General features: G+C 40.1%; 1 protein-coding gene across 2 annotated transcripts; it reads left to right on the top strand.

Annotated features, from left to right (window-relative positions):
- The first annotated feature begins 7,540 nt into the window (after positions 1-7,540).
- dnaaf2 (dynein axonemal assembly factor 2) lies at positions 7,541-21,206 on the top strand. Of its 2 annotated transcripts, XM_060828504.1 has the most exons (3): positions 7,541-9,462; positions 16,919-17,062; positions 19,179-21,206. In XM_060828504.1, the coding sequence occupies exons 1-3, from the start codon at positions 7,549-7,551 to the stop codon at positions 19,857-19,859; spliced, it is 2,739 nt and encodes a 912-aa protein (XP_060684487.1). In that variant the 5' UTR covers positions 7,541-7,548; the 3' UTR covers positions 19,860-21,206. The 2 variants fall into 2 exon arrangements, with proteins under 2 accessions (XP_060684487.1, XP_060684488.1); XM_060828505.1 differs by lacking the exon at positions 16,919-17,062.
- Positions 21,207-25,900: the final 4,694 nt, after the last annotated feature.

Consider the following 25,900-nt stretch of genomic DNA (forward strand, 5'->3'; position numbering starts at 1 on the left):
TATTGTAATAAAATACTTCAGGTATCTTAATGTTGCCGTGATGGGAAAATTGTTAGCGGGGATAAATATTTGCCCCACTGCATTTTTACCTGAGCTCATCTCCTACTGAAACTCTCATTCATTTCTTCATTACCTCGAGACAGGAGATATTGCAGTTTATTCCTTATTGGTTTCCTGCATTCTACTTGGTCACCCAAAGTTGACCACACATACATTTACTCATATGAACATGTGAATTAGGACTTGCTGTAGGCCATGTAGCCCTTTTGAACCTGCTCTGCCATTCAATAAAATCATGGCTGATTTGATTATAATCTCAATTCCAATTCCTGTCTATCTGTGACAAGCTTTCACACCCTTGCTTAACTAGAATCTATTTACCTCTGACTTTAAAATATTCAAGGACTCTGCTTCTGGCACCTTTTCAGGGAGAGAGTTCCAAAGAGTTGCATCTCTCTAAAATTTTTTTTGGCCGCATTTCTGTTTTGAATGGGTTACCCCTGATTATTAAACAGTGACCTAGTCCTAGATTCTCCCATAAGAGCATCCTCTCCACATCTACCTTTTCAAGACCCTCAGGATCTTCTGTATTTCAATCAAGTTACCTCTTACTCTTCTAAACTCCAATGGATAAAAGCTTCACCTGTCCAACCTTTCCTCATAAGAAATGTCACCTCAGAATTGTCTCAAATACATGTACCTCATCCCTTAAGTGAAAGTACGGGGCTACATAGTACTCCAGATACTGTCTCACCAGTGCCCCATATAATTGAAACACAACCTCTCTGCTTCTGTATTCCATTCCATGTTGTGTTTATTTTATATTAAGCTGTCCCCCTCATTGTCACTCTGAGCATCATCCCTTTTGTCCATGTTTATAAGGTTGTAATGTCACGAGTCAGGTGGTCCTGGTGGGGAACCCACATAGAATATTAGTGAACAGACTATTCCTTTGCAAATATCACTTGAGAGGTCGGTTAGCTCAGTTGGGCTAGTTTGCAATGCACAGTAATGCAATCAGCACTGGTTCAATTCCTGCAATGGTTCAGGTTACCATGAATGTTCTCCTTTCTCAACCTTGCTCCTCACCTGAGGTGTGGTGACTCTCGGGTTAATCTCTCACTCACTCTCACACAAACCCGATAGTCCTCTGGGACAATGCATAATGTTCTGTTAGCTTGCCCAATTACTTACTGTACATGCATACTAATGTTTCATGATTCATGCACATTATATTCCCATTTGCCAGATCTCTGCCCATGCATTTAACCTATCCATATATTTTTATCGCCTTGTGTCTTCTTCACAACTTAGTGTCCTACATCTCTGACATCAGAAAATTTGACAATCATATCCTCCGAACCTTCATGTAAATCATTTATATAAATTGCAAACAGTTGAGATCACAGCACGCATCCCTGTGGCACACTGCTTGTTACCTCCTGCAACTTGGAAAGGACTCATTTATGCCTATATTTCCTGTTAGTGAACCAATATGCACCTACCACACCTCTTCTTTTCCACAATAACCTTTGATGTGACAGATTATTAAATACCTTCTGGAAATCTAAGTCCAGTATATCTACTAGTTCCCCTTTATCCACAGCAAGTGTTACATTCGCAAATAGATTGGTCAATTATTTCCCTTGTCGTGCTAATTCTGCCTGATGACCGTAAACTTATACAATTGCCTTCCTTTAACTGTAATAATAGAACATAACACGGTACAGGTCCTTCAGCCCTTGATGTTGTGCAACCTTTTATCCTTCGCAAATATCACACTAACCTACTTAACCTCCATTCTATTAACTTCCATATGCATATCTAAGTATGTCCCTAATGTACCTGACTCTACTATGACTGCTGGCAGTGCATTTCATGAACCCATCAATGTACCTCAGACATCTCCCCTAAACCTTCCTCCACTCCCCTTAAAACTATGTCCCCTCGTGATAGACATTTCCACTACAGAAGAAGTCTCTGGCTATCCATTAGATCTATGCCTCTCATCATCTTAAACACCTCTATCAAGTCACCTCTCATCTTTCTTCGCTCCAATGAGAAAAGCCCTCGCTCCCTCAACCTTTCCTCATTAGACATTCCTTCCGGACCAGGCAGTATCCTGATAAAACTCCTCAGCAGCCTCTCTAAAGCTTCCATATCTTTCCTGTAATGAGATGACCAGAACTGAACAAAAAATATTCCAAATGTGGTCTAACTAGGCCTCTTATAGAGCTGCAGCATAACGTCTCGGCTCTTAAGCTCAATCCTCCACTAATGAAAGCCAACGCATCATACACCTTCTTAACGACCCTATCATCTTGGGTCACAACTTTGAGGGATCTATGGACCCTAAGATCTCTCTCTTCCTCCACATTGCCAAAACTCCTGCCTTTAACCTGTATTCTGCAATCAAATTCAACATTCCAAGGTGAATGACTTCACGCTTTTCCAGGGTGAACTCTTATAACTTCAATCACTTTTCCGACTGATATTAAGCCAACTGGATTGTAGTCTCCTGCTTTCTGTCTTCCTTTTTGCTCCCTTTTGCTATTGGGACTATTTTTGAATGAAGAGAGTTTTGGAAAATTAAAACCAAATACATCAGTTATCTCGACTCTAGAGTGAAGTCCCATGAGAGCCTGGACATTTTAAGCCTGCAACCCCAACAATTTACTCAGCACCGCTTCTCTCGTGATTGATTTTCCTTTGACCTCGCTCCCTTCCATTTCCTGATGTATTGCTACTTCTGGGTTAATTCTTGTATCCTCTATATTGAAGATAGATGCAAAATATCTGTTCACTGCATTTGACGTTTCCTTATTGTCTAGTCTAAATTGTTATAGTACAAACACTTTCATTGTTTTCTCATTGAAGTATCTATAGAAACTCTTCCTTTGTGATTCAATATTTCTGACTGGCTTTCTCTTGTACTCTATAATTATATTCTTAATTTTTTTAAATAATCCTTTTGTGTTTTTAAATATCTGTCTTATCTTCTGATCTGCCACCTTTCTTTGCACAACAATATGCTTTTTTCTTTCTGTGGGAAAAGATCTGCCATCCTGCCTACCCATAATAGGCCCACACAGAACACAGGAAAGCAACTTGGCCAAACTTTACCAGAATCACCCAGAATGCCTCAGCAGTGACCAAACAGTCTGACAAGTGAAACCAGACAACACTCACAGACAAGGGAATACACTTCCCAAAACACACTCCTAATACCTGGTCCCCACAGCTGTCTCAAAGCCCTGTGGGTAGTCTCATGCACACAATACCAAAGCCACACAAAGAACAGGTCAGGCGGAGAGGCACCACCAAGGACCTTGCACCCAGGACAGGAACAATGGAAGCACCTTACTGTTTCAAGTTCTTCGCGACCTGCAACACATTCTTAATGATGAGCACCTCGCCAAGACCTTCCCCACACCTCTATTGCTCGCCTTTAAACAACCGCCAAACCACAAACAGATCATTGTTTGTAGCAAGCTGCCCGGCTTTCAGGACAGCTCCATACAACCCTGTCACAGTAGGCGCTGCAAGACGTGCCAGAGTGTGGACATGGACACCACCATTACACGTGGGGACACCTCCCATCATGTATGTGGCAGGTACTCATGCGACTCAGCCAACGTTGTCTATCTCATATGCTGCAGGCAAGGTGCCCTGTGGCATGGTACATTGGTGAAACCAATCAAAGGCTACAGCAACGGATAAATGGGCATCGCACAACAATCAACAGAAAGGAGTGTTCTCTCCCAGTTAGGGAACACTTCAGCGGTCCAGGACATTCGACCTCGGACGTTCGGGTGACCATCCTCCACGGCGGACTTCGGGACAGGCAGCAGCAAAAAGTGGCCGAGCAGAGGCTGATAGCTAAGTTCCATACCCATAGAGAGGGCGTCAACCAGGACCTTTGGTTCATGTCACACTACAGGTGACCACCATTGCACTATACACAGACAGAAGCTCCTAAACACACATACACAGACACGCACATAGGCACTCACACACTCCTACAGACACACACACTACCACACTCACACATGCATCCTCTCACAGACTTAGACACTTTACACTCACATACACATACACTTTCTCACAGACACTCACAACCCCCCACCCCAGACACACATACATTTCTACAGACACACACACACTCACACATGCATCCCCTCACAGACTTAGACACTTTACACACACACATATACAATCTCTCTCGCACTCACAACTCCCCACCCCAGACAGACACACACACAAAAACCATATGCACACATACACATATACGTACTTGCAGTGTTACATTGTACTTTGCTCAAAAACTGCATGAATCCTTGTAAGACTCTGTTAACTCATTTTATAGACTAGAATCAGTCTAAACATTATGGCACAGACAACAGAATACAGAGGGCTAACACCTTCAACATCTTTACATCTTATCTGGGCTGACACAAATTGTTACAGTTAACCTGAGAATGTAACTTTTTAAAGAAGTCTTGTGATTTCCATATGAAAGAAGTGAAACTATCATGCTCATTCTAACAGATGAAAAACTCAAACAATCAAGGTATTTTTCAATGTATAATTTCAGTTACACTAAACTTTTGCTATTAATTCTGTGTCTTACAATTGTGGACTCTACAACCATCTGATGAAGGAGTCGCGCTCTGAAAGCTAATGCTCCCAATTTAACTTGTTGGACTATAACCTGGTGTTGTGTGATTTTTAACTTTGTTCACCCCAGTCCAACACTGGCATCTCCAAATCACTTTACTGTTTCAAAAGAGACATTCTCACTTACCTGCAAAGTGAGCTGAAATCTCCTGATCCCACCAAAAACTCATTGATACTGTCAGGATGTTACATTGTATTGACTATTACAAAGGTATCTGAGAGTGCTAGTCCAGGATTCTCTAAAGGTTGATTTGCAGGTTAAGGAAATAATTGTAATGTTGCCACTTATCTCAAGAGGGCTGGAATACAAAAGCAGCAAAGTGCTTCTGAGACTTTTCAAAGCTCTAGTTAGGCCCCATTTAGAATACTGTGTCCAATTTTGAGCCTCACGCCTCAGGAAGGACATACTTGCACTGGAGCGTGTCCAACGGAGGTTCCTGGAATGGTAGGCCTAACATACAATGAATGGCTGAGGATCCTGGGATTGTATTCATTAGAGTTTAGAAGATTGAGGGGAGATCGAATAGAAACTTACAAGATAATGCATGGCTTAGAAAGGGTGGATGCTGGAAATTTGTTTCCATTAGGTGGGGAGACTAGGACCCGTGGGCACAGCCTTAGATTTAGAGTGGGTCAATTTAGAACAGAAACGAAAAGACATTTCTTCAGCCAGAGAGTGGTGGGCCTGTGGAATTCATTGCCATGGAGCACAGTGAAGGCTGGGACGTTAGGTGTCTTCGAGGCAGAGATTGATAAATTCTTGATCTCGCAAGGAATTAAGGCTACAGGGAGAGTGTGAGTAAGTGGAATTGAAATGCCCATCAGCCATGATTAAATGGTGGAGTGGACTCAATGGGTTGAATGGCGTAGCTTCCACTCCTATGTCCTGTGGCTTTTGGACAATCAGGACATTCTTCCGATAACTGTTTTTCAATTATCATCACTGAGTAATCCAATTACAATTTCCAAATACATTGTATCTTTCCCCATTTTAATTAAACTAATTGTACAAGATTCCTATCAAACCTGGCTTCATCCTCAGCTTGAGGAAGAGTATTTTCTGCTACCTAGACAGACTGTGCTGTTTCAGCTTAGTCAATTTCTCTTCCGCGATATCGCCATACTAATAAACTCTTTGTTAATTTCACTTCGAACTGTGCTTTGTGATCTCTAACTTATTGGGCTAATTTCTCCTACACTTTCAATTAAAACTATCTTAAAATTGAATTTTACATTCAAGGATAATGTTTGCTGCTACCTAGGGGCACCAAGTGGCATCACGTTCAGTTTTCCTATTCTGTGCTTGTGACATGCATTCGAAACTGCCAAACAACACGTTCTAAAACATTCTTCTCCTGCTTTGCAGATTCCCTTCATGGCCTTGCTCTTCTAATTCTATTGTATTGTGCACTCTCGATTGCAGTTGCTCCACCATTGGGGTTAGCATCTAAAATTGCCTCGGTCCTAAGCTTTAGGATATTTTCTCCACACCTCTTTGCTTCTCAACCTACTTTGCGACTTTAAGATTTTCCTTCTTTAAAACACTATATAAAACTGACCCCTGTTGTTACTTCACCTAATAACTTTTTGTGGACTTCACTGATGTACTTTGTTTTACAGTGCTCCTCTGAAGTGTATTGGCCATTTTATTATGTTAAAAATACTTCAACAAATAAGTTGATGTTATCTTCTCTGTCCTGACTCATATGCACAAAGTCAGAAGTCACATGGCACGAGATTATAGTCCAGCAGTTTTATCTAAAATCACAAGTTTCAGAGCACTGCTCCTTTTGTCAGGTGAAGTGGAGGGAGCACCCAGGCACAGAATTTATAAGTGGAGAGATAATGGCAAGATAATTCTATGCAATTAAGAGTGTCAAAAGACTTAAGTATAAAGTCTTTTGACACTCTTGATTGCCTGGAATTATCTTGCTATTATCTCTCTGCTTATACATTCTGTGCCTGACGAAGGAGCAGTGCTCCAAAAGCTTGTAATTTTGAAGAAACCTATTGGACCATAATTTGGTGTCATGTGACTTCTGACTTTGTCCATCCTCGTCCAACACTGGGACCCCCACATCACAGTTTGAACACACATCAAATCCCCTCACAATCTTCTATTTTTAATAAGAACAGCTTCAGCTTATTTAGTCCAAGTATGTAAGTGAAATGTTTGAACCACAGGACAATTATTGTAAATCACTTCTGTACCCTTTTACACTGCCTTCACATTAATCCAACTGACAGTCTAGAGTTATTTCCAAACTTTGACATTTGAGAGTAGGAAAGCTTGTTGTTTCTAATGCTTGACATCAATAGCTAACTACTTGAGATAAATTGTCGTTTGAAAGTTGATAAGCAGCTAAAGTTGGAGATCCAGCATCCATATAATTATGCTACTGAGACATGTTCATGTCTTAACTTAAAAGAACCTACCAGCAGGGTCACTAGTGAAACTATTTGCCTCGGCAATTTCCAGCTTTTGCGGGCAATAGTTGCATAATAACGACCGAAATTTTATTTACAACATGCTAACAATAGGATTATAAACAAAGCAGGGTCGAGACCTGGTTTGTGTTTGTGTTTGAAGACGTCTCCTTGGCAACCAGGACACATCACATCGGGTTGATTCCTACCTAAATCCGCCATATAGTACGCATCACGTAGATACCCAACGTACTGCATCCCTTAAGTATAAAAAGACGCTAACTTCAACCGTTCTTTAAAACAAGTTACTAAACAAAGTCAAACATAATACCTTCGGAGTTGGATAAAGGGGAGAGTAAGGTAAAGGATGACCAAACTTTCGTGCGGTGTTGACGTCAAACGTCTGCGACGGCGGATGTAGACGCGTTGAGGTAGACCTACAACATGGCATCTTTTTCGAAACTCGAGGATCTGGACTTGACCCGGGACGAAGTGGAGCGCTTTTCCACAGCGTTTAAAGATGAAAAGTTTAGAAAAATGCTGTGCGAGTACGCGGAGGAAATTTCCAGTCCGGAAAATAAGAAAAAGTACGAAGAGGAAATCACTCAACTCGAAAAAGAGAGGGGCATGGACATTAAGTTCGTGCATCCCAAACCTGGTTATGTCCTCAAAACCAGTGTTAATGGGGACCAGAAATGTTTCATCAATGTCTGCAGCAACGACCTGATACATAAACCCTTTTGCAAAGCTGAAAAGGGTGCCAACGGGACGGTCGGACAACATTGGTCTCTTCCATACAGTCTGGCGCCGGGGAGAGAAGATCTGGGTAAAGGTGGCAGAAAACACATGATATATGATGTGGTGTTTCATCCAGACACTTTGTACATGGCGAATAAAAACAAGAAGTTTAAAACAATGGTAGATCAAACTTCAATTGAAGTGATAGAGAAGCAACTAAATGCCAAACTAGATTCAAGAAACTTTAAAACTTTAAAAGTAAAGTACAAGGGAATGCCCGAGGCTGCTGTCATTCGAAAACCTATTCCTGGTGTTCCCAAGAAACCTCCAGATGATGATGACCCTTTACAGTTTCCTTATCCTTTTGGTTCCCTAAAGTCAGAAACTCCCTCTGGGCATGGCACAAAATCTAAAACAACAAGCAAAAGTGCAGAAACTGCAATGAAAGACAAGAATACAAAATCACAAGACAGCAAATCTACTCAACCCAAATACTCCATTATTCACAGGTCACATATTGATTTGCAAGATTACCGATATGCTCGTGACGCTGCTTCCAGCACCAGACCTAAAGAGCTGGTGATTGCTATTGACCTCCCTTTGCTTAAGTCTGCTGAGAATGCTTGTTTAGATGTAACTGAGCAATTTTTAAGTTTGGAGTCACAGAAACCAGCTTACAAGCTTGATTTGCATCTACCTTATCCAGTAGATGAAAATCTGGGGTCAGCTATGTTTAACAAATCTAAGAGGCAGCTTGTGGTTACTTTGCCTGTGCTACCTATGAAGCAAGCCCTAGAAGTGGGACAGTTTTCTGCTGGTGACTTTAAACAAACCAGGAATGAGTCCACAGAGAGTGGCCAGTTACTTTGTAAATCAGATTGTCAGCTTGAAGGATATTCACATCAACAAAATGGAGGGCGTTTTGGTGATGGTGTGAATCCAGAAAGTGAATTTGAATTTAGCACCTTGCAGGTTTCCACTTTGGTACAATCTGAGAACAATGAACACTTCAAACTGAACGAAAGCAAAACTTTTACAGAGTCAACTGCTAAAGAGGTTGCGATAGTTTCAAATAAGACTTTAGCAAAACCAAATGATGTAATTGCTTCTTCCAAACTTGTTTCAGAGGTAGATCGTGAAGAACAGGAAAATGTTGCAAAAGAAGGTGCCATTGCAATTAGTGGTAAAGAATCTCTTGGGACTTTGGAAAAGGTATGCAGTCCTTCTGCAGATGAACAGGTAGATGTAGGTGCAGATTCATCTGCAAACACTGCATTCTACTATGGTGACTATTTAAAGAAAACCGAACCGGTATGCCCTGATTTCCATTACCATCAAAATAAAGACACTATAACATTCGTATTGCATGTGCAAAATATTAATGAAGAAAGCTTCAAGTCAGTACTTCACACTCATGACTATAGGGTTGTATTTGGGACTCAGGACTCTGATGTTTTATATTCCTTGATTGTTCAATTTCCTCCAGAACATCAGCTGGACACCGCAGAAAGCGTAGTTAATATATCTAAAGACAATGCTGCAGTCGTGTTAATGAAGTCACCTGAGTGTCGAGGCTTGTGGCAAAGCTTTCATGCTGGAGAATCATGCAACTGTTTGCAGGTAACTTTGTTGATTCCAAAAATGTCATGCCATATACAAAATTGCTACATTAATTGTTCTGCCTTCTCTAATTAGTCTGTTCATAGAGTCATAGAGATGTACAGTACAGAAACAGACCCTTCGGTACAACCCGTCCACACCGACCAGATATCCCAAACCAATCTAGTCCCACCTGCCAGCACCTGGCCCATATCCCTCCAAACCCTTCCTATTCATATACCCATCCAAATGCCTCTTAAATGTTGCAATTGTACCAGCCTCCTCCACTCCTCTGGCAGCTCATTCCATACACGCACCACCCTCTGCATCAAAACGTTGGCCCTTAGGTCTATTTGATATCTTTCCCCTCTTGCCCTAAACCTATGCCCTCTAGTTCTGGACTCCCCGACCCCAGGGAAAAGACTTTGCCTATTTATTCTATCCAAGCCCCTCATAATTTTGTAAGCCTCTGTAACGTCATCCCTCAGCCTCTGATGTTCCAGGGAAAATAACCCCAGCCTGTTCAGCCTCTCCCTATAGCTCAAATCCTCAAACCGTGGCAACATCCTTGTCAATCTTTTCTGAACCCTTTCAAGTTTCATAACATCTTTCCAATAGGAAGGAGACCAGAATAGCACACAATATTCCAACAGTGGCCTAACCAATGTCCTGTACAGCCACAACATGACCTCCCAACTCCTGTACTCAAACTCTGACTAAAAAAGGAAAGCATACCAAACGCCTTCTTCACTATCCTATCTATCTGTGACTCCACTTTCAAGGAGCAATGAACCTGCACTCCAAGGTCTCTTTATTCAGCAACACTCTCTAGGACCTTATCATTAAGTGTACAAGTCCTGCTAAGATTTGCTTTCCCAAAATGCAGCTCCTCGCATTTATCTAAATTAAACTCTATCTGCCACTTCTCAGCCCATTGACCCATCTGGTCCACATGCTGTTGTAATCTGAGGTAATCCTTTTCGCTGTCCACTACACCTCCAATATTGGTGTCAGCTGCAAACTTACTAACTGTACCTTTTATGCTCGCATCCAAATCATTTATGTAAATGACAAAAAGTACAGGACCCAGCACCGATCCTTGTGGCACTCCACTGGTCACAGGCCTCCAGTCTGAAAAACAACCCTCCATCACCACCAACACCACCCTCTATCTTCTACCTTTGAACCAGTTCTGTATCCAAATGGCTAGTTCTCCCTGTATTCCATGAGATCTGACCTTGCTAATCAGTCTCCCATGAGGAACCTTGTCGAACGCCTTACTGAAGTCCATATAGATCACACCTATTGCTCTGCCCTCATCAATCTTCTTTGTTACTTCTTCAAAAAACTCAATCAAGTTTGTGAGATATGATTTCCCACACACAAAGTCATGTTGACTATCCCAAATCAGTCCTTGCCTTTCCAAATACATGTACATCCTGTCCTTCAGGATTCCCTCCAACAGCTTGCCCACCACCGATGTCAGGCTCATTGGTCTATAGATCCCTGGCTTGTCTTTACCGCCCTTCTTAAACAACGAAACCACGTTTGCCAAACTCCGGTCTTCCGGCACCTCACCTGTGACTATCGATGATACAAATATCTCAGCAAGAGGCCCAGCAATCTATTCTCTGGCTTCCCACAGCGTTCTCAGTTATACCTGATCAGGTCCCGGTGATTTATCCACCTTTACCGGTTTCAAGACATCCAGCACTCCCTCCTCTGTAATCTGGACATTTTGCAAGATGTCACAATCTATTTCGCTACAGTCTATATCATCCGCATCCTTTTCCACAGTAAATACTGATACAAAATACTCGTTTAGTATCTCCCCCGTTTTCTGTGTCTCCACACACAGGCTGCCTTGCTGATCTTTGAGGGGCCCTATTCTCTCCCTAGTTACCCTTTGTCCTTGATATATTTGTAAAAACCCTTTGGATTCTCCTTAACTCTATTTGCCAAAGCTATCTCATGACCCCTTTATACCCTCCTGATTTCCCTCTTAAGTATACTCCTACTTCCTTTATACTCTTCTAAGGATTCACTCGATCTATCCTGTCCATACTTGACATATGCTTCCTTTTCCATAACCAAACCTTCAATTTCTTTAGTCATCCAGCATTCCTTATACCTACCAGCCTTTCCTTTCACCCTGACAGGAATATACTTTCTCTGGATTCTTGTTATCTCATTTCTGAAGGCTTCTCATTTTCCAGCCATCCCTTTACCTGCGAACATATGCATTCAATCAGCTTTCGAAAGTTCTTACCTAATCCCGTCAAAATTGGCTTTTCTCCAATTTAGAATTTCAACTTTTAGATCTGGTCTATCCTGTAGATTAGATTCCCTACAGTGTGGAAACAGGCCCTTCGGCCCAACCAGTCTACACTGGCCCTCTGAAGAATAACCCACTCAGACCCATTTCCCTCTGACTAATGCACCTAACACCATGGGTGGTTTAGCATGGCCAATTCACCTGACCTGCACATTTTTGTGACTGTGGGAAGAAACCAGAGGAAACCCACACAGACATGAGGCTGGAATCGAACCTGGGACCCTGGTACTGTGAGGCAGCAGTGCCACCCTGATCCTTTTTCATCACTATTTTAAAACAAATAGAATTATGGTCGCTGGCCCCAAAGTGCTCCCCCATTGACATCTCAGTCACCTGCTCTGCCTTACTTCCCAAGAGTAGGTCAAGTTTTGCACCTTCTGTAGTAGATACATCCATATACTGAATCAGAAAATTGTCTTGTACGCACTTAAGAAATTCCTCTCCATCTAAACCTTTAACACAATGGCAGTCCCAGTCGATGTTTGGAAAGTTAAAATCTCCTACTACAACTACCCTATTATTCTTGCAGATAGCTGAGATCTCCTTACAAGTTTGTTTCTCAATTTCCCTCTGACTGCTAGGGGGTCTATAATACAATCCCAATAATAATCCTGTTATTATTTCTCAGTTCCATCCAAATAACTTCCCTGGATGCATTTCCGGGAATATCCTCCCTCAACACAGCTGTACTGCTATCCCTTATCAAAAATGCCACACCCCATCCTCTCTTGCCTCCCTTTCTATTCTTCCTGTAGCATTTGTATCCTAGAACATTAAGCTGCCAGTCCTGCCCATCCCTGAGCCATGTTTCTGTAGTTGCTATGATATTCCAGTCCCATGTTCCTAACCATGTCCTGAGTTCATCTGCCTTCCCTGTTAGGCCCCTTGCATTGAAATAAATGCAGTTTAATTTATTAGTCCTACCTTATCCCTGCCTGCCCTGACTGTTTGACTCACTCCTGTTCTCAACTGTACCAGTCTCAGATTGATCTCTTTCCTCACTACCTCCTGAGTCCCAGCCCCCCACCTTACTAGTTTAAATCCTGCCAAGCAGTTCTAGCAAATTTCTCTGCCAGTATATTAGTCCCCTTCCAATTTAGGTGCAATCCGTCCTTTTTGTACAGGCCACTTCTACTCCAAAAGAGATTCCAATGATCAAAAATATGAATCCTTCTCCCATACACCAGCTCCTCAGCCATGCATTCATCTGCTCTATGCTCCTATTCCTGTCCTTACTAGCTCGTAGCACTGGGAGTAATCCAGATATTACTACCCTTGAGGACCTCCTTTTTAGATTTCTGCCTAACTCTCTGTAATCCCCCTTCAGAATCTCAACCTTTTCCCTTCGTATGTCATTGGTTCCAATGTGGACAATGATCTCTTGCTGGCCCCTCTCCCCTGTGAGAACATTCTGCACCCTCTCTGAGACATCCTTGATCCTGGCAACAGAGAAACAACATACCATTCTGCTTTTTCTCTGCCGGCCAAAGAAACGTCTGTTTGTATCTCGGACTACAGAATCTCCGAACACAATTGATTTCCTGGAAGCCGACGTACCCCCTCGTTGCATTAGAGCCAGCCTGAATACCAGAAACTTGTCTGTTCATGCTACATTCCCGTGAATCCATCACCCCCTACATTTTCCAAAACAGCATACCTGTTTGAAATGTGTATATCCACAAAAGACTCTTGCCCTAGGTGCCTACCTCTCTTCCCCTTCCTGAAGTTAACCCATCTATGTGACTGTATCTGAGACTTTCCCCCCTTCCTACAACTGCCATCCATCACATACTGTTGCTAATCTAATCTAAAAAAAAATTTGTGTATGCTTAGCATATATAGTAACTTATGTACCACTGGAATACACCTTTTAGCCAGTTTATTTTTTTGAAACGTGGGTATTGCTGGCTGACCAGCATTTATTATTGTCCCTCGTTGCCCTCCTTGTATCGCTGCACTGTAGGTAGACCCACAATCCCATTTGGAAGGGAATTTTCAGATTTGGACCTAGCGATGATGAAGTAAACAATTATGAAATACCAACATATAACTCAAGTTAAAACTTTAATACCCTTATAGAGTCTTCATATACACATGCAGTTATAGACAGTAAAACAAAAAAGGGTGTTGCCATTGGAGGAGAAAATTGGGAAGGCAGTTCAATATTCCTCATTCACAGGGATCTCTGAGGTAATCCTTTTGGCTTGCTAGGGCTTGTTTGGTGATCCCTCTTTGTCTTCAGATACTTTCATGTTCTTGTGGGAGGCAGAGTGTGACAGATTGACAGATTATATGGTCTCTGACTTTGTGGTTAAAAGCCATAGCACCCAGCAATTGGTGAGGGAAATTAAGCAGGCTTTCTTCAGGCTTTTTTTTACTGCAAAGGCAGCTTCTTTCTTTATGGATGTTCAATCGCTTATGACTAATCATTTATGCCCACAAACTGACTTTCCAGATAGTTAACCAATCACATTGTTTTTGATGAGCAAACTGCTCATCATTCCACAGGCTGATTAGCTTCTTGTTGCTAGCTGAACCTAATTTTTTTACTCATTCCCTGGTTCTTGCTCCTCTGCAACTAAACCTTCTTCCACTGGTTGAACAAATAACAGCATAAACAGCACTTTGATTAGTGCTGGTAGCTTGCTTTCATAGAATGCAACAATCTCTCACAATCCTTGGTTTTTTTAAAAACTGTCTTTTCCGCATTTCAGTCCATAATCAAAGATACAAGAGAAAAAGAGTTTTTACATATCAGTATTGTAGAAATCAAGGTATGGGAATGGGAGAAGACAGTGTGTCATCACAAAAAGGTTAAACCTGCAATAGAGATTTTGAACTGAATGGGTTTCCAGTTTGAAGTGGGAGACTACACTGTGAGCTATATACCGTGTAATGGATTCAATATGTCTGACACAGAAAATTGTTGACTAGGAAAGGCAGTAGTGCTGTAGTGATTCAGGAATACATTCTTTCCATCTTAAAATATGCCCATATCATGCTGCACAATCTCATACACCATTATATGGCAAAAACCTTACATAATTGATTATATTTTTAGATGTACTATAAATGGTTGTTGGGATTGAGTAGTTTCCCACTTGTACATTATATATATGAAGGAACTGAGGGCATTGTCACTAAGTTTGCAAATGATACAAAGGTAGAAGGATAGATAGCATTGAGAAGGCAGGAAGGCTACAGAAAGATTTAAACAGCTTAGGAGAGTGGGCAAAGAGGTGACAAATGGAATACAGCTGAAAATGTGTTGCTGGTTAAAGCACAGCAGGTCAGGCAGCATCCAAGGAACAGGAAATTCAATGTTTCGGGCCAGAGCCCTTCATCAGGAATGGAACCTTTAGAGTAAAGGGAAGAGCCTTTCAAACTGAGAAGGAGAAACTTCTTCAGTGAGAAAGTGGTGAATTGATGGAATTCATTGCCACAGAAGGCTGTGGAGGTCAGGTCATTTTTATTTAAGGTAAAGATAGATAGGTTCTTGATTGTCAAGGGGATCAAAGTTTAAGGAGAGAGAGTGGGAGAATGGGGTTGAGAAACCTCTCCTTCAAATCCTCCCACTTCCTCCAGACCACCTGCATGAGCCCCAGCTATGCTGGCCTCTTCCGTAACTACATCAACACCATTCCCCATCTTTTCCTCCGCTACATTGGTGACTGTATCTGTACACTTTGTGCTCCCACAAGGAAATTAACAGTTCAGTAACTTCACAAATACCTTCCACCCTGACCTCAAGTTCACCTGGACCATCTAAGACACCTCCCTCTCCTTCCTGGACTTGTTCATTTCCAGCGACCGACTCAACACAGACATCTACTTCAAACCCACCAACTTCTACAGCTACTTGGACTACAACTCCTCCCACCCTGCCTCCTGTAAAAACGCTATCCCTTATTCCCAACTCCTTTGCATCTGCTCCCCGGAGGACCAATTCCACCATAAAACATCCCAGATGCCTTGTTCTTCAAAGACCGCAATTTCCCCTCCCATGTGGTCATCGATGCCCTCCAACGCCTCCTTCACTTCCTGCACCTCCATCCTTGAACCCCACCCTCCAATTGCAACAAGGACAGAACCTCCCAGTTCTCACCTTCTACCCCACCAATGTCCGGATACAATACATCATCCTCTGCCATTTCTGCCACTTAAAAACAGACTCCACACTAGGGATATATTCCCCCCCACCTCCCCTTATCTGTGCTTTGGAGAGACCATTCCCCCAATTCCCTTGTTAGGTGCATGCCCCCCCACCAACCCACCCTCCATTCCTAGCACCTTCCCCTGCCACGGCAAGAAGTGCAAAACCTGCGCCCACACTTCCTCCTCACCTCCGTCCGGCTCCAAAGGATCCTTCCACATCCAAGAAAGATTTAACTGTACTGCCACGTACGTCATTTACTGTGTCTGTTGCTCTCACTGTGGTCTCCTCTACATTGAGGAGACAGGACACCAACTTGCGGAACGTTTCAGAGAACATCTCTGGGGGACACACACTAAGCAACGCTAACCTGTCGCATTCCCAGCTACCTCTTCACCACACCCCCCATTCATCTCTCAGACCCCTTGGGTCACCCCATCATTCCTGATGAAGAGCTTTGCTCTCCTGCTCATCAGATGCTGCCTGACTGGCCGTGCTTTTCCAGCACCACACTCTTTGACTGAGAAACTTATCAGCCACGATTGAATGGCAGAGCAGATTTAATGGGCTGAATGGCCTAATTTATGGTCCTATGTCTTATTGTCTTCTAGATTTACAAGTATGCAAATGGACATGTAAATTTCAAGACACTAGGTTTATTGAAAGTAATTTGGTGTCAGTTTGTTAGAACAATATCAGTTTGTTGCCTCTATGTACTTAGTGAAAGATTATATGTTTGTTGGGTTTAAACATTGACCAGTTAAATTTATATGCGCTCTTAATTCATTTATACTATATACCAGTAAAAGTACCAAATCCCATTCTTATTAATATAGGTTGATACTTTGTAAAGATGCTGTAGTATTGTAGGAATTAAGTTTGAATGATTTATGTTTTGTTTCAAAAACACAATTTGCAGAAGTGCATAAATAATTATGTTTCGTCAGATGTCGTATTAAACATGAACATGAAATGTTCTTTTTATTTAGAAAAATCTATGTGTAACTTCAGAAAATATCAATCAATTCTTGAGTACCAGTTTGGAGGATCCAGTCACAAATGAGCTACCAGAAAAACATCCTTTAATTAGTGTTGTGGAAATCAGTGAAAGTGGCCTTGTTATTCATTCTAAGGTGAGTTAAATGAAACCAGATCTAAAGATTGAACAAGAACAGAACATTATTCACAAGCTATCTGCTTTTAACCATTGAGATAAATGTTGCAGAAAAATCATGGCAGTGCTTTACAGAGCAGAAGTGAGTTGTATATTAACGAAGAAGATTCAAAATTATTATTTCGCCAGATGATGTTCTGTCAATGACTGTACTTCTGTTTTTTAAATTTCTACTGAAGAATGAGCATTCTTCCTGTATTAGCCTGCAGTGATTTATGTATTTGGCAGTGAACATTGTGGCTGAGTGTAAAATCAATGCATATCCAATATCCAAATGCAAGAATATATAAAGTGAATTGAGCTATTTTATTTACCATTTAACAAAGGAAAACTGCAGACAGTTATTGCCCCAACTAATGTCATAATTTTAACCATATATTATCTGGAGGCAGAAATTCACTTCAAGTATATTGGGTATATAAATAGGAAGGGTTTGGAGGGATATGGGCCAGGTGCTGGCATGTGGGATTAGATTGGGTTGGGATATCTGGTCGGCATGGGCGAGCTGGACCAAAGGGTCTGTTTCCGTGCTGTACATCCATATATAACATGGCAAAGGAGGCAGGGAGCTAATCAGCTCACTATCCTATCACCTAAAGACACTCTATTTGATAGAAACCCTTGTTACTCTAACCAAACTGGTATACTAACAAGTAGATCAAATTAAATTTTAATGGGTATTTTTAATATAGATTTTCAAATGTTGAGATATTGAGGGTTTTAAGCAGCTGGCATGCAAGAGGAGTTCAGGACTGGGGGAGATTAACCATGATTTTACAGAATGGCAGGATAGATTTGAGGGGCTATATGGACTACTTTTATTTCTTCCATTTTATATTTTGTATAAAATTTGTTCAATTTAATTAAGAAAATAATGTTGAACCTTCTGAACCAAGCATCTTGAGGAAATGATGAATCTCCGTTAAACCAGAAATTCACTTCTCTTTGTATGCTTGCGCATGGCTAATAGTTTGATCAATTTGTTACTTTTCGAGTTTGTAATTTGGATTTTTGTTTTGTGTCCCAAAAAAAGGTAGGTTTAGATAGATAGTTCAAGATTTAGCTTATATAAGTACTTTTATTGTTCAATTTTTTTTAAAACTGGAAATTTCCTTTGGGTAACTCTCAAATTTGATTCCAGGCTAATTTTGTTTGTATTTACTATTTTACACTCTTGTTCTTGGATATTTTTAAACTTTCTGTATTAGATATACTGCATTTGGAATTAATCATTTCCTGCTACTCTTCATTCAATTAAACTTTTCATAGTCATCACTGTAAGGAAACTGATATCCGCCACCAGTTGACGTGAAATCATTGAATCTTACAGGCCTTTTAGTCCATTGTGCTCATGCCAGCTCTATAAATGAATTGTCCAATTAGCCCACTCTTTTGTTCTTTCCTCTATCACTGCAGTTTTCTTTTTCAAATAGGTATGCAATTTTATTTTGAAAGTTACTCTAACTACATCCATACACTAACAACTTGAATTGTTAGTGGATTGTTTTGGTAGATTTTTGAAATATTGAGGAATTGAGAGCTAGGACTGTGTTGAATCTGCTTCTGACTGAAAATGATAAATTTATATTCTACTTGAGCTTTTTTGATAACACTCAAAGGAAATTTAAAATTGCAATGTAATATTGTTACGCTGGAATGACGTCTAGTACTATCATTCTTGCGTATCAAACAATTTCCTCAAAGCCAACAAACAGAAGTAACCACAGAAACAGCAATATCATACCAAGGAACCATTACAATGTAAACTGAAATCTGCCAAATCCTTGGCAGCCTCTTATTGGCATTTGTTTGGAGGCCTTGTAAATAGAAATTGATCAGTGATGTGATTCTTTTTACAACTAATGTTAATTCTTTTTTAAATTCGGGCAAGTGCAATTGCAACATCTGAATGGGTATATGAATAGGAAGGGTTTGGAGGGATATGGGCTGGGCGCTGGCAGGTGGGATGAGTTTAGGTTGGGATATCTGGTCGGCCTGGACGAGTTGGACCGAAGGGTCTGTTTCCGTGCTGTACATCTCTATGACTCTAAATATTGTTGATTTTATAATTTCAGCAACAAGAGAGTGAGAACACCAGTTCCCAGGGACTTTCTCTGAAACTAGACAAGGTTAACCACAATGAAGCTTGTAATGCTGCAAACGTTCAAAAACAGACAGAAGAAACCAGTGTCTCTGAATCTATTGCAGAAGGTAAAATATTGGAAGAAGAGACACCATTGGCAAATGATGCTGTTGAATTTGTATCTAATGACAAATACCAGTTAGTTGCTATGGCAGGCACTGATAATTTTTTGGAGACAACTAATGCAGGAGAAGGAACAAATAATGAAGTTCCAAATTATGACAGGAATCAATTGACGCACAGTAACTGTTGGACTTCTGTTAATGCGAGTAAACTTATTAGTGAGGTTAAAATGAAAAGTGAGTCACCCTCTCACGCAAGTACAATATGTGTTGACAAGCCACTATCTGTAAATGATGAACCACTACTTGTAAACTGTGAAAAATCAGTACATTTTAAACAGTGTACAGAAGTAGATGATAATGTACTTGATGAAGATGACTTTCCAAGTAACCAGAAAGATGAGAACACTCCCAAGTTTATTAATACTACAGCTCCACTGCAAATTCTTGAGGAAATCAATCCCAATGACCAAAGTGTTAAAATTATAAGTGACCATAAAACAAAATCTGCATTTAATTTCCAAAGTATGGAGTTGTACCAACTAGACTAAAGAAATGTTTGAAATGGTTAGAAGGGAAACTTTAACTTTATTGTGCCCAATTTAAGGCTTGGCATTGTAGGGGTCAGAATGAACCAAGATTGTGTCTGAAGTTTAAAACTGTGATACATTAGTATAGGTTAGTTTGAATTTTAAATCGCATTCCAAATCACAAAATAAGTTTTTGTTTAGCTTATGGCCATGTAATAACAGCCAAACTGGCAATTTATGACCATAGAGTCAAAGATGTACAGCATGGAAACAGACATTTTGGTCCAACTCATCTATGCTATCCAGATATTCTAAATAAATCAAGTCCCATTTGCCAGTATTTGACCTATGTCCCTCTAAATCCTTGATAGTCACATACTCATGTAGATGCCTTTTAAATATAATTGTACCAGTCTCCACCACTTCCTTTGGTAGCTTATTCCATACATGCACCACCCTCTGTTTGAAAAAATTGCCCCTTACGCTCCTTTTAAATCTTGCCCCTTAGGCTCCTTTTAAATCTTGCCCTTATCACTTTGAACCTATGCCTTCTAGTTTTGGATTCCCTACCCCAGGGAAAAGACCTTGTCTATTTACCCTAGCCATGCCCTTCTGACTTTCTACACCTCCATAAGATCACACCTTATCTTCCAGCACTACAGGAAAAAGCCCCAGCCTATTCAGCCTCTCCCTATATCTCCAACCCTGGCAACATCCTTGTAAATCTTTTCTAAACCCTTTAAATTTCACAACATACTTCCTAGAGCAAGACCATCAGAACTACAAGCAATATTCCAATAGTGGCCTAACCAATGTCCTGTACAGTTTCAATATGACCTCCCAATTTCAATGCAAGATCAATAAAGGTAAGCATACCAATCTCCTTCATGATCCTCTCTACTTGCAACTCCACTTTCAATGAACTATGAATCTGAACTCCAAGGTCTCTGTTCAGCAACACTCCCCAGGATCTTACCATTATGTCTCTAAGTCCTGCCCTGATTTGTCTTTCCAAAATGCAGCACCTCATATTTATCTAAATTAAACCCCGTCTGCCTCTCATCGGCCCATCTGATCAAGATCCCCTTGTACTTGGACATAACCTTCGCTGTCCACCACTCCTCCATTTTTGCTACATACTTACTAATCGTACTTCCTATGTTAACATCCAAATCTTTTTGATTTAAATGACGAAAGCAGTGGACCCAGCATTGATCCTTGTGACATACTGCTAGCATAGTTTGTGATTTGTAATTAAGTCTGCAGACTTCTCAGGAACAGCTGATTTTTTCGGCTATGTATTATCATTCCTGTTTTTGTTGCATCTCTTGCAATTAACTTTACCTGGGAAGTATAGAGTATAATTTTTGTTTATCTTGTTTGTTAAAATTGTTATTTCTGCATCTGATCGAGGGATTTACAATGCCAAAACTAATTTATTATTAAATTATCAAGTGATTCCAAAATTCTTTGTTATTATTTGGGGGGTTTGTGATCACTGTTATCTTAAGATTATAGTAATAATGCAGTGGGCAGCTTCCCTACCTCTGCACCAGAAGCTGTGGATCTGAGTTCCACTTCAAGATTTGATGGCCAAGGAAAGTCATTCATAATGCAGCTAAACAATGATGATTAACCTTAATCCTTTCAATGCATGCCATTGACAGGAGCGGGTACCTGGACAGGCATATGCTAAAATGAAAATTGCAGCCCCTCCCATTGCTATCTGAAGCTCCAGCTACAACATGCATGGAAGAAAACAAGTATGTTCAAACAGCAATTCACTTTGAGCTAAAAGACACTGCCACCAATATTCTTAGTAATATCAATATTCAAAACTTATTAGTTCCCTAATTGAAGAGTTACAAACAAAAATACTAATGGGAAATTACATGCACTATTCTTCAAGTTTCTGATGGATTAAATCTTGCCAATGTGAATTGCAAGTTTCACCTGCTGCTCCTCTATCTGTTTGACAAGAGCTTCAGATGGGTACTAGGGAAGGTGGAGACAGGTATTTTAGGGAGGAATCTTCAAGCTGGAAGTAATTAGAATTAAGCAAGGAAATGGACTAGAGTAATTCAAGGCTGGAGGGGTAGAAATTTTGGCACAGGCAAATGACTGGAAGGGATTTCAAAGGTTGGGAGGAATGACTGCAATAAAGATTTGAAAATTGGAAGTTTTTAGAATATTACATTTGAAGAATCTGAATATATGGAAATTAGATTTTGTCTGGGATAAATGGGGAAGAGCTGTTAGACTCCTGGATGAAGGAGACTATTGCACCGATTTCGTAAGTCACCTGCTGTGCCCTCAATTGTCAAATGATTCTTTTAAGTTGAGCATTTTCATCTCAAGCACATTAATTGCACTTTTTACAACAGAAGAAAAGGTTATCCAAATCATAGTGAGAAAAGAGGTAATATGGATATTGAAGTAAGTAAACACTTCGAGGAGGTATTAGAAAGATTGGCTCTACATAAAAGTTGAAAAATAATCAAATATGAATGCGATGCGTCCCAGGATGCTGAAGAAAGTAAGGGTGCACTGGGCAAAACTGTACTTGGGGTCCAGAAAAATTTGAAATCTTTTGTCCTTCTTAAAAGAAAGGGTGCGAAGAATGGTGAGAAAGATTTTAGAAACAATGACCTGAACAAAATTAGGTTACTTGGACAGGTGTGCATAAATTAAGGAAATCCAATAATTGTGTTTTTTTGATGAAGTTATTGATGAGCATGTGAGGCACACAGACTTACAGGAGTCTAATAAAATGACATGATTTGCCAACAACGTCAATGCCATTGGAATAAAAGGGCAGTAACTAAATAAATATAAAGTTGATTGAGTGACAGGAGACAAAGCAGTGTTGAATGTATGTTTATTAGATTGGAGGAAAGAAATACAATGGAGGTCCCCATGGTCAGCACTAGGACCACTACTTTCCTTGACCTGAATTGCTGACATTGATTGCCAATGACAGAAAATTGAACAGAGGATGCAGCACTTAAGGAAACTGTTGAAAGAATCAATGACGTCCAGAAAATCTTTTTACTCAATACATATATTATCTATTTTTCTGTTCTTCCACATTTTAATCTTGGAGGGATACAAGTAAATGTTAGTCCAAGTTTTCAGCCATACAGTTGTACAACATGAACACAGATGCTTCAGTCCAATTCGTCCATCCTGACCAGGTATCCGAAGTTAATCTAGTTCCATTTACCAGCATTTGGTCTGTATCCCTCTAAACCCTTCCAATTTATGTACCCATCCAGATGCCTTTTAAATGTTGTTATTGTACCAGCTTTAATCACTCCCTCTGGCAACTCGTTCCAAGCATGTACCACCATGTGTGAAGATGTTTCACTTTAGGTCCCCTTTAAATCTTTCTTCTCTCACTTTAAACCTGTGCCCTCTAATTTTGGATTCCCCCAACCCCAGGGAAAAGACCGTCTAATCAGCCTATCCATGCCCCTGAATATTTTATAAACCTCAGCCTCTGATACTCCAAGGAAAATAGTCTCAGACTATTCAGCCTCTCCCAATAGCTCAAACCCTCCAACCCTGGCAACATCCTTTTAAATCTTTTCTGAACTCTTTCAAGTCTCACAACATCCTTCCTATAGCAAGACTACCAGAATTGTATGCAGTACAATTGGAGCCTAACCAATGTCCTATACAGCCACAATATGACCTCCCAACTCATAAACAGTACTCAATGCACTGACCAATAAAAGCAAGCTTACCAAACGCCACCTACACTCACCTACCTGGAATTCCACTTTCAAGGAGCTATCAACTTGCACTCCAAGGTCTTATTATTAAATGTATAAGTCCTGCCCTGATTTGCCTTTCCAAAATGTAACATTTCATGCTTATCTAAATTAAATTCCACCTGCCACTCCTCGGCCCACTGGTCCATCTGATTAAGATCCCGTTGTACTCGGAGGTAACCTTCTTCGCTGTACAGTACTCTAATTTTGGTGTTATCTACAAACCATACCTCCTATGTTCTCATTCCAAAACATTTAATAGATTGATAATGTAGATGTGTTCAGTTTTTTTTTTGACAAAGTGACTAGATCAAACAATGACATTTTTCTAAAACTGAAATGTTCTGGAAAGTCCAAAGAGGTAGAGATGTGAATTAGGAATGTTGACACATTTGTAGCGCCACGATTCACTGCTGTCTTTGTTACTTACAGGTTATCAGACTGTGCTTCCCTTATTGAATTTAAAATGTGTACTTTTTAGTCTGAATTTTACATTTTACAATTAGTCTGATTGTCTGTATGTATAAAAACATAATTCTCAAGACTAATTAAATCACATTGACTAATGTTTCAAGTCTGATCTAAGGTGTCCTCAGCACCAGTTGAGAAAGCAAATAATGCTAATCAGTATTGAGGACATCCTGCATTCAAATAAGTGCTAACATACCCCTTGCAAACATGTAGGATGTGAATTTGATTAACCCACAAACATGGAACCTAATCTAGAATGAAATCAAGCTTAATGCTTTTGAAATAAAAGGGGAGGGAAAGAAATGTTTAAAACTCTGAATGAGAGAAACAATCTAATTAATTGTCAAATATATTACCTTTTTAAAAAATTTCTTATAAGTATCGATTCTGTGTTCGAATTCTGGCCATATCTGCATCACCATTGATGGCTATGCCTTCAGTATCATGGCCTCGAGCTGCAGAATACTCTTCCACATCTCTTTAGCCTCCATTTCCCTCTTTAAAACATTCCATAAAACATGCCGCTTTGACATAGCTTTTAGTTGTCTGTCATAAAATCTTTTAGTTGTCTGTCATAAAATCTTTGTGTGGCTTCTTGCCCTATTTTATATAATAAGGCACTTGTAAAGTGCCTTGGACTATTGCACCGCAAGTCTCAGGTTTCTAATTTTTAAAATAAAGTTGTGGTTACTGTTGTTTTGTGTAGTCATGCATAATCAAGGTGCTTCTGAAAGGTGATATCATTAGAATGATACACAAATGTTTACTTAAGTTTCCATGTGGATAAAAGATATTCATATGAAAACAACCTATAGCTCTTTTAACAGCACTATGGGCATACCGACAACTGCATCAACATTCAAGGTAGGACTTCATCACTTTCTCAAAGGCAGTTGAGGATGGGCAACAAAGATTGGTCTTGCTGATAACGGCCACACACAAGTAAATTTAAAAAATGCTCCATAGTCGTTTCCTCCCTCCTTCATAGTTTAAAATCATATTAATACAGATTTTTGGGGGAAACTTTTAAGTCCTTAAAAAGCAAAAATAGTGTAAAGCAAAAATAGTGTAAACCAAAGTTTAAAAAAAAATTGAAGGTACGTTGTGGTAAAATATCTCTTCCATTTTCACAAAGAATTGCTTTTCTATTCCTTTTATTTGAGGTGGTTTTACACTGAAATATTTTTAAAAATTCAATCAAGGCATTTGCTTTGAACAATGGAAAGTTTCAGGTATGTAACAGTGTCTCAAACTGCCATGAAGCAATAACAGTTAAGTAAGCTGAACCTGATAAACAACTGAGGTGAATGGGGTAAGGGAATACATGCCAGGTTTCTTAAATGCCACTGCAAATATTTAACTGAAAATATTGCATTGCTGTTTCAAATAATTACAGATTTGTGCTTTAAGTGAACAGTATTGTCACCAACACTTACGGTGGGTGAAAGTTTCAGCCAGCTGCATTCTGGGTGTTTTCTTTTATGATAATTTGAAATAATAGTGCTGATTATTTTTTCATATTAATTTTATTTGAATTTTGAAAATTCTGGGTATTATATGGAAGGAGCATTTTGAGCTTCATATTTCCTGCTGCAGGTTTGTTACTGATGGCAGAAGTAGTTTAGGTAATAAACAGGCTGACACACGTACATCACCCATTAAGGCATATTTCTATGGGATTTTCTTATTGTTAACTGAAACACTAAGTGCAATGACAATATTGAGTTAAACAAGACCCATCTGTAAAATAAATTGAATGATGAAAACAGAATTCTTAAAAAATTACACCCATGACATGAAATGAGCACCTTTGGCTTC

This window comes from Hemiscyllium ocellatum, chromosome 8, assembly GCF_020745735.1.
Source record: "Hemiscyllium ocellatum isolate sHemOce1 chromosome 8, sHemOce1.pat.X.cur, whole genome shotgun sequence".
Taxonomy (NCBI): Eukaryota; Metazoa; Chordata; class Chondrichthyes; order Orectolobiformes; family Hemiscylliidae; genus Hemiscyllium; species Hemiscyllium ocellatum.

What these genes read in the sequence shown, in the direction of transcription:
- dnaaf2 (XM_060828504.1), top strand. Translation starts at nt 7,549, where the DNA reads ATGGCATCTTTTTCGAAACTCGAGGATCTGGACTTGACCCGGGACGAA. An exon ending in AATCATGCAACTGTTTGCAG is followed by an intron (nt 9,463 to 16,918) that starts GTAACTTTGTTG and finishes CTTTTTATTTAG; the next exon opens with AAAAATCTATGTGTAACTTC. An exon ending in GCCTTGTTATTCATTCTAAG is followed by an intron (nt 17,063 to 19,178) that starts GTGAGTTAAATG and finishes TTATAATTTCAG; the next exon opens with CAACAAGAGAGTGAGAACAC.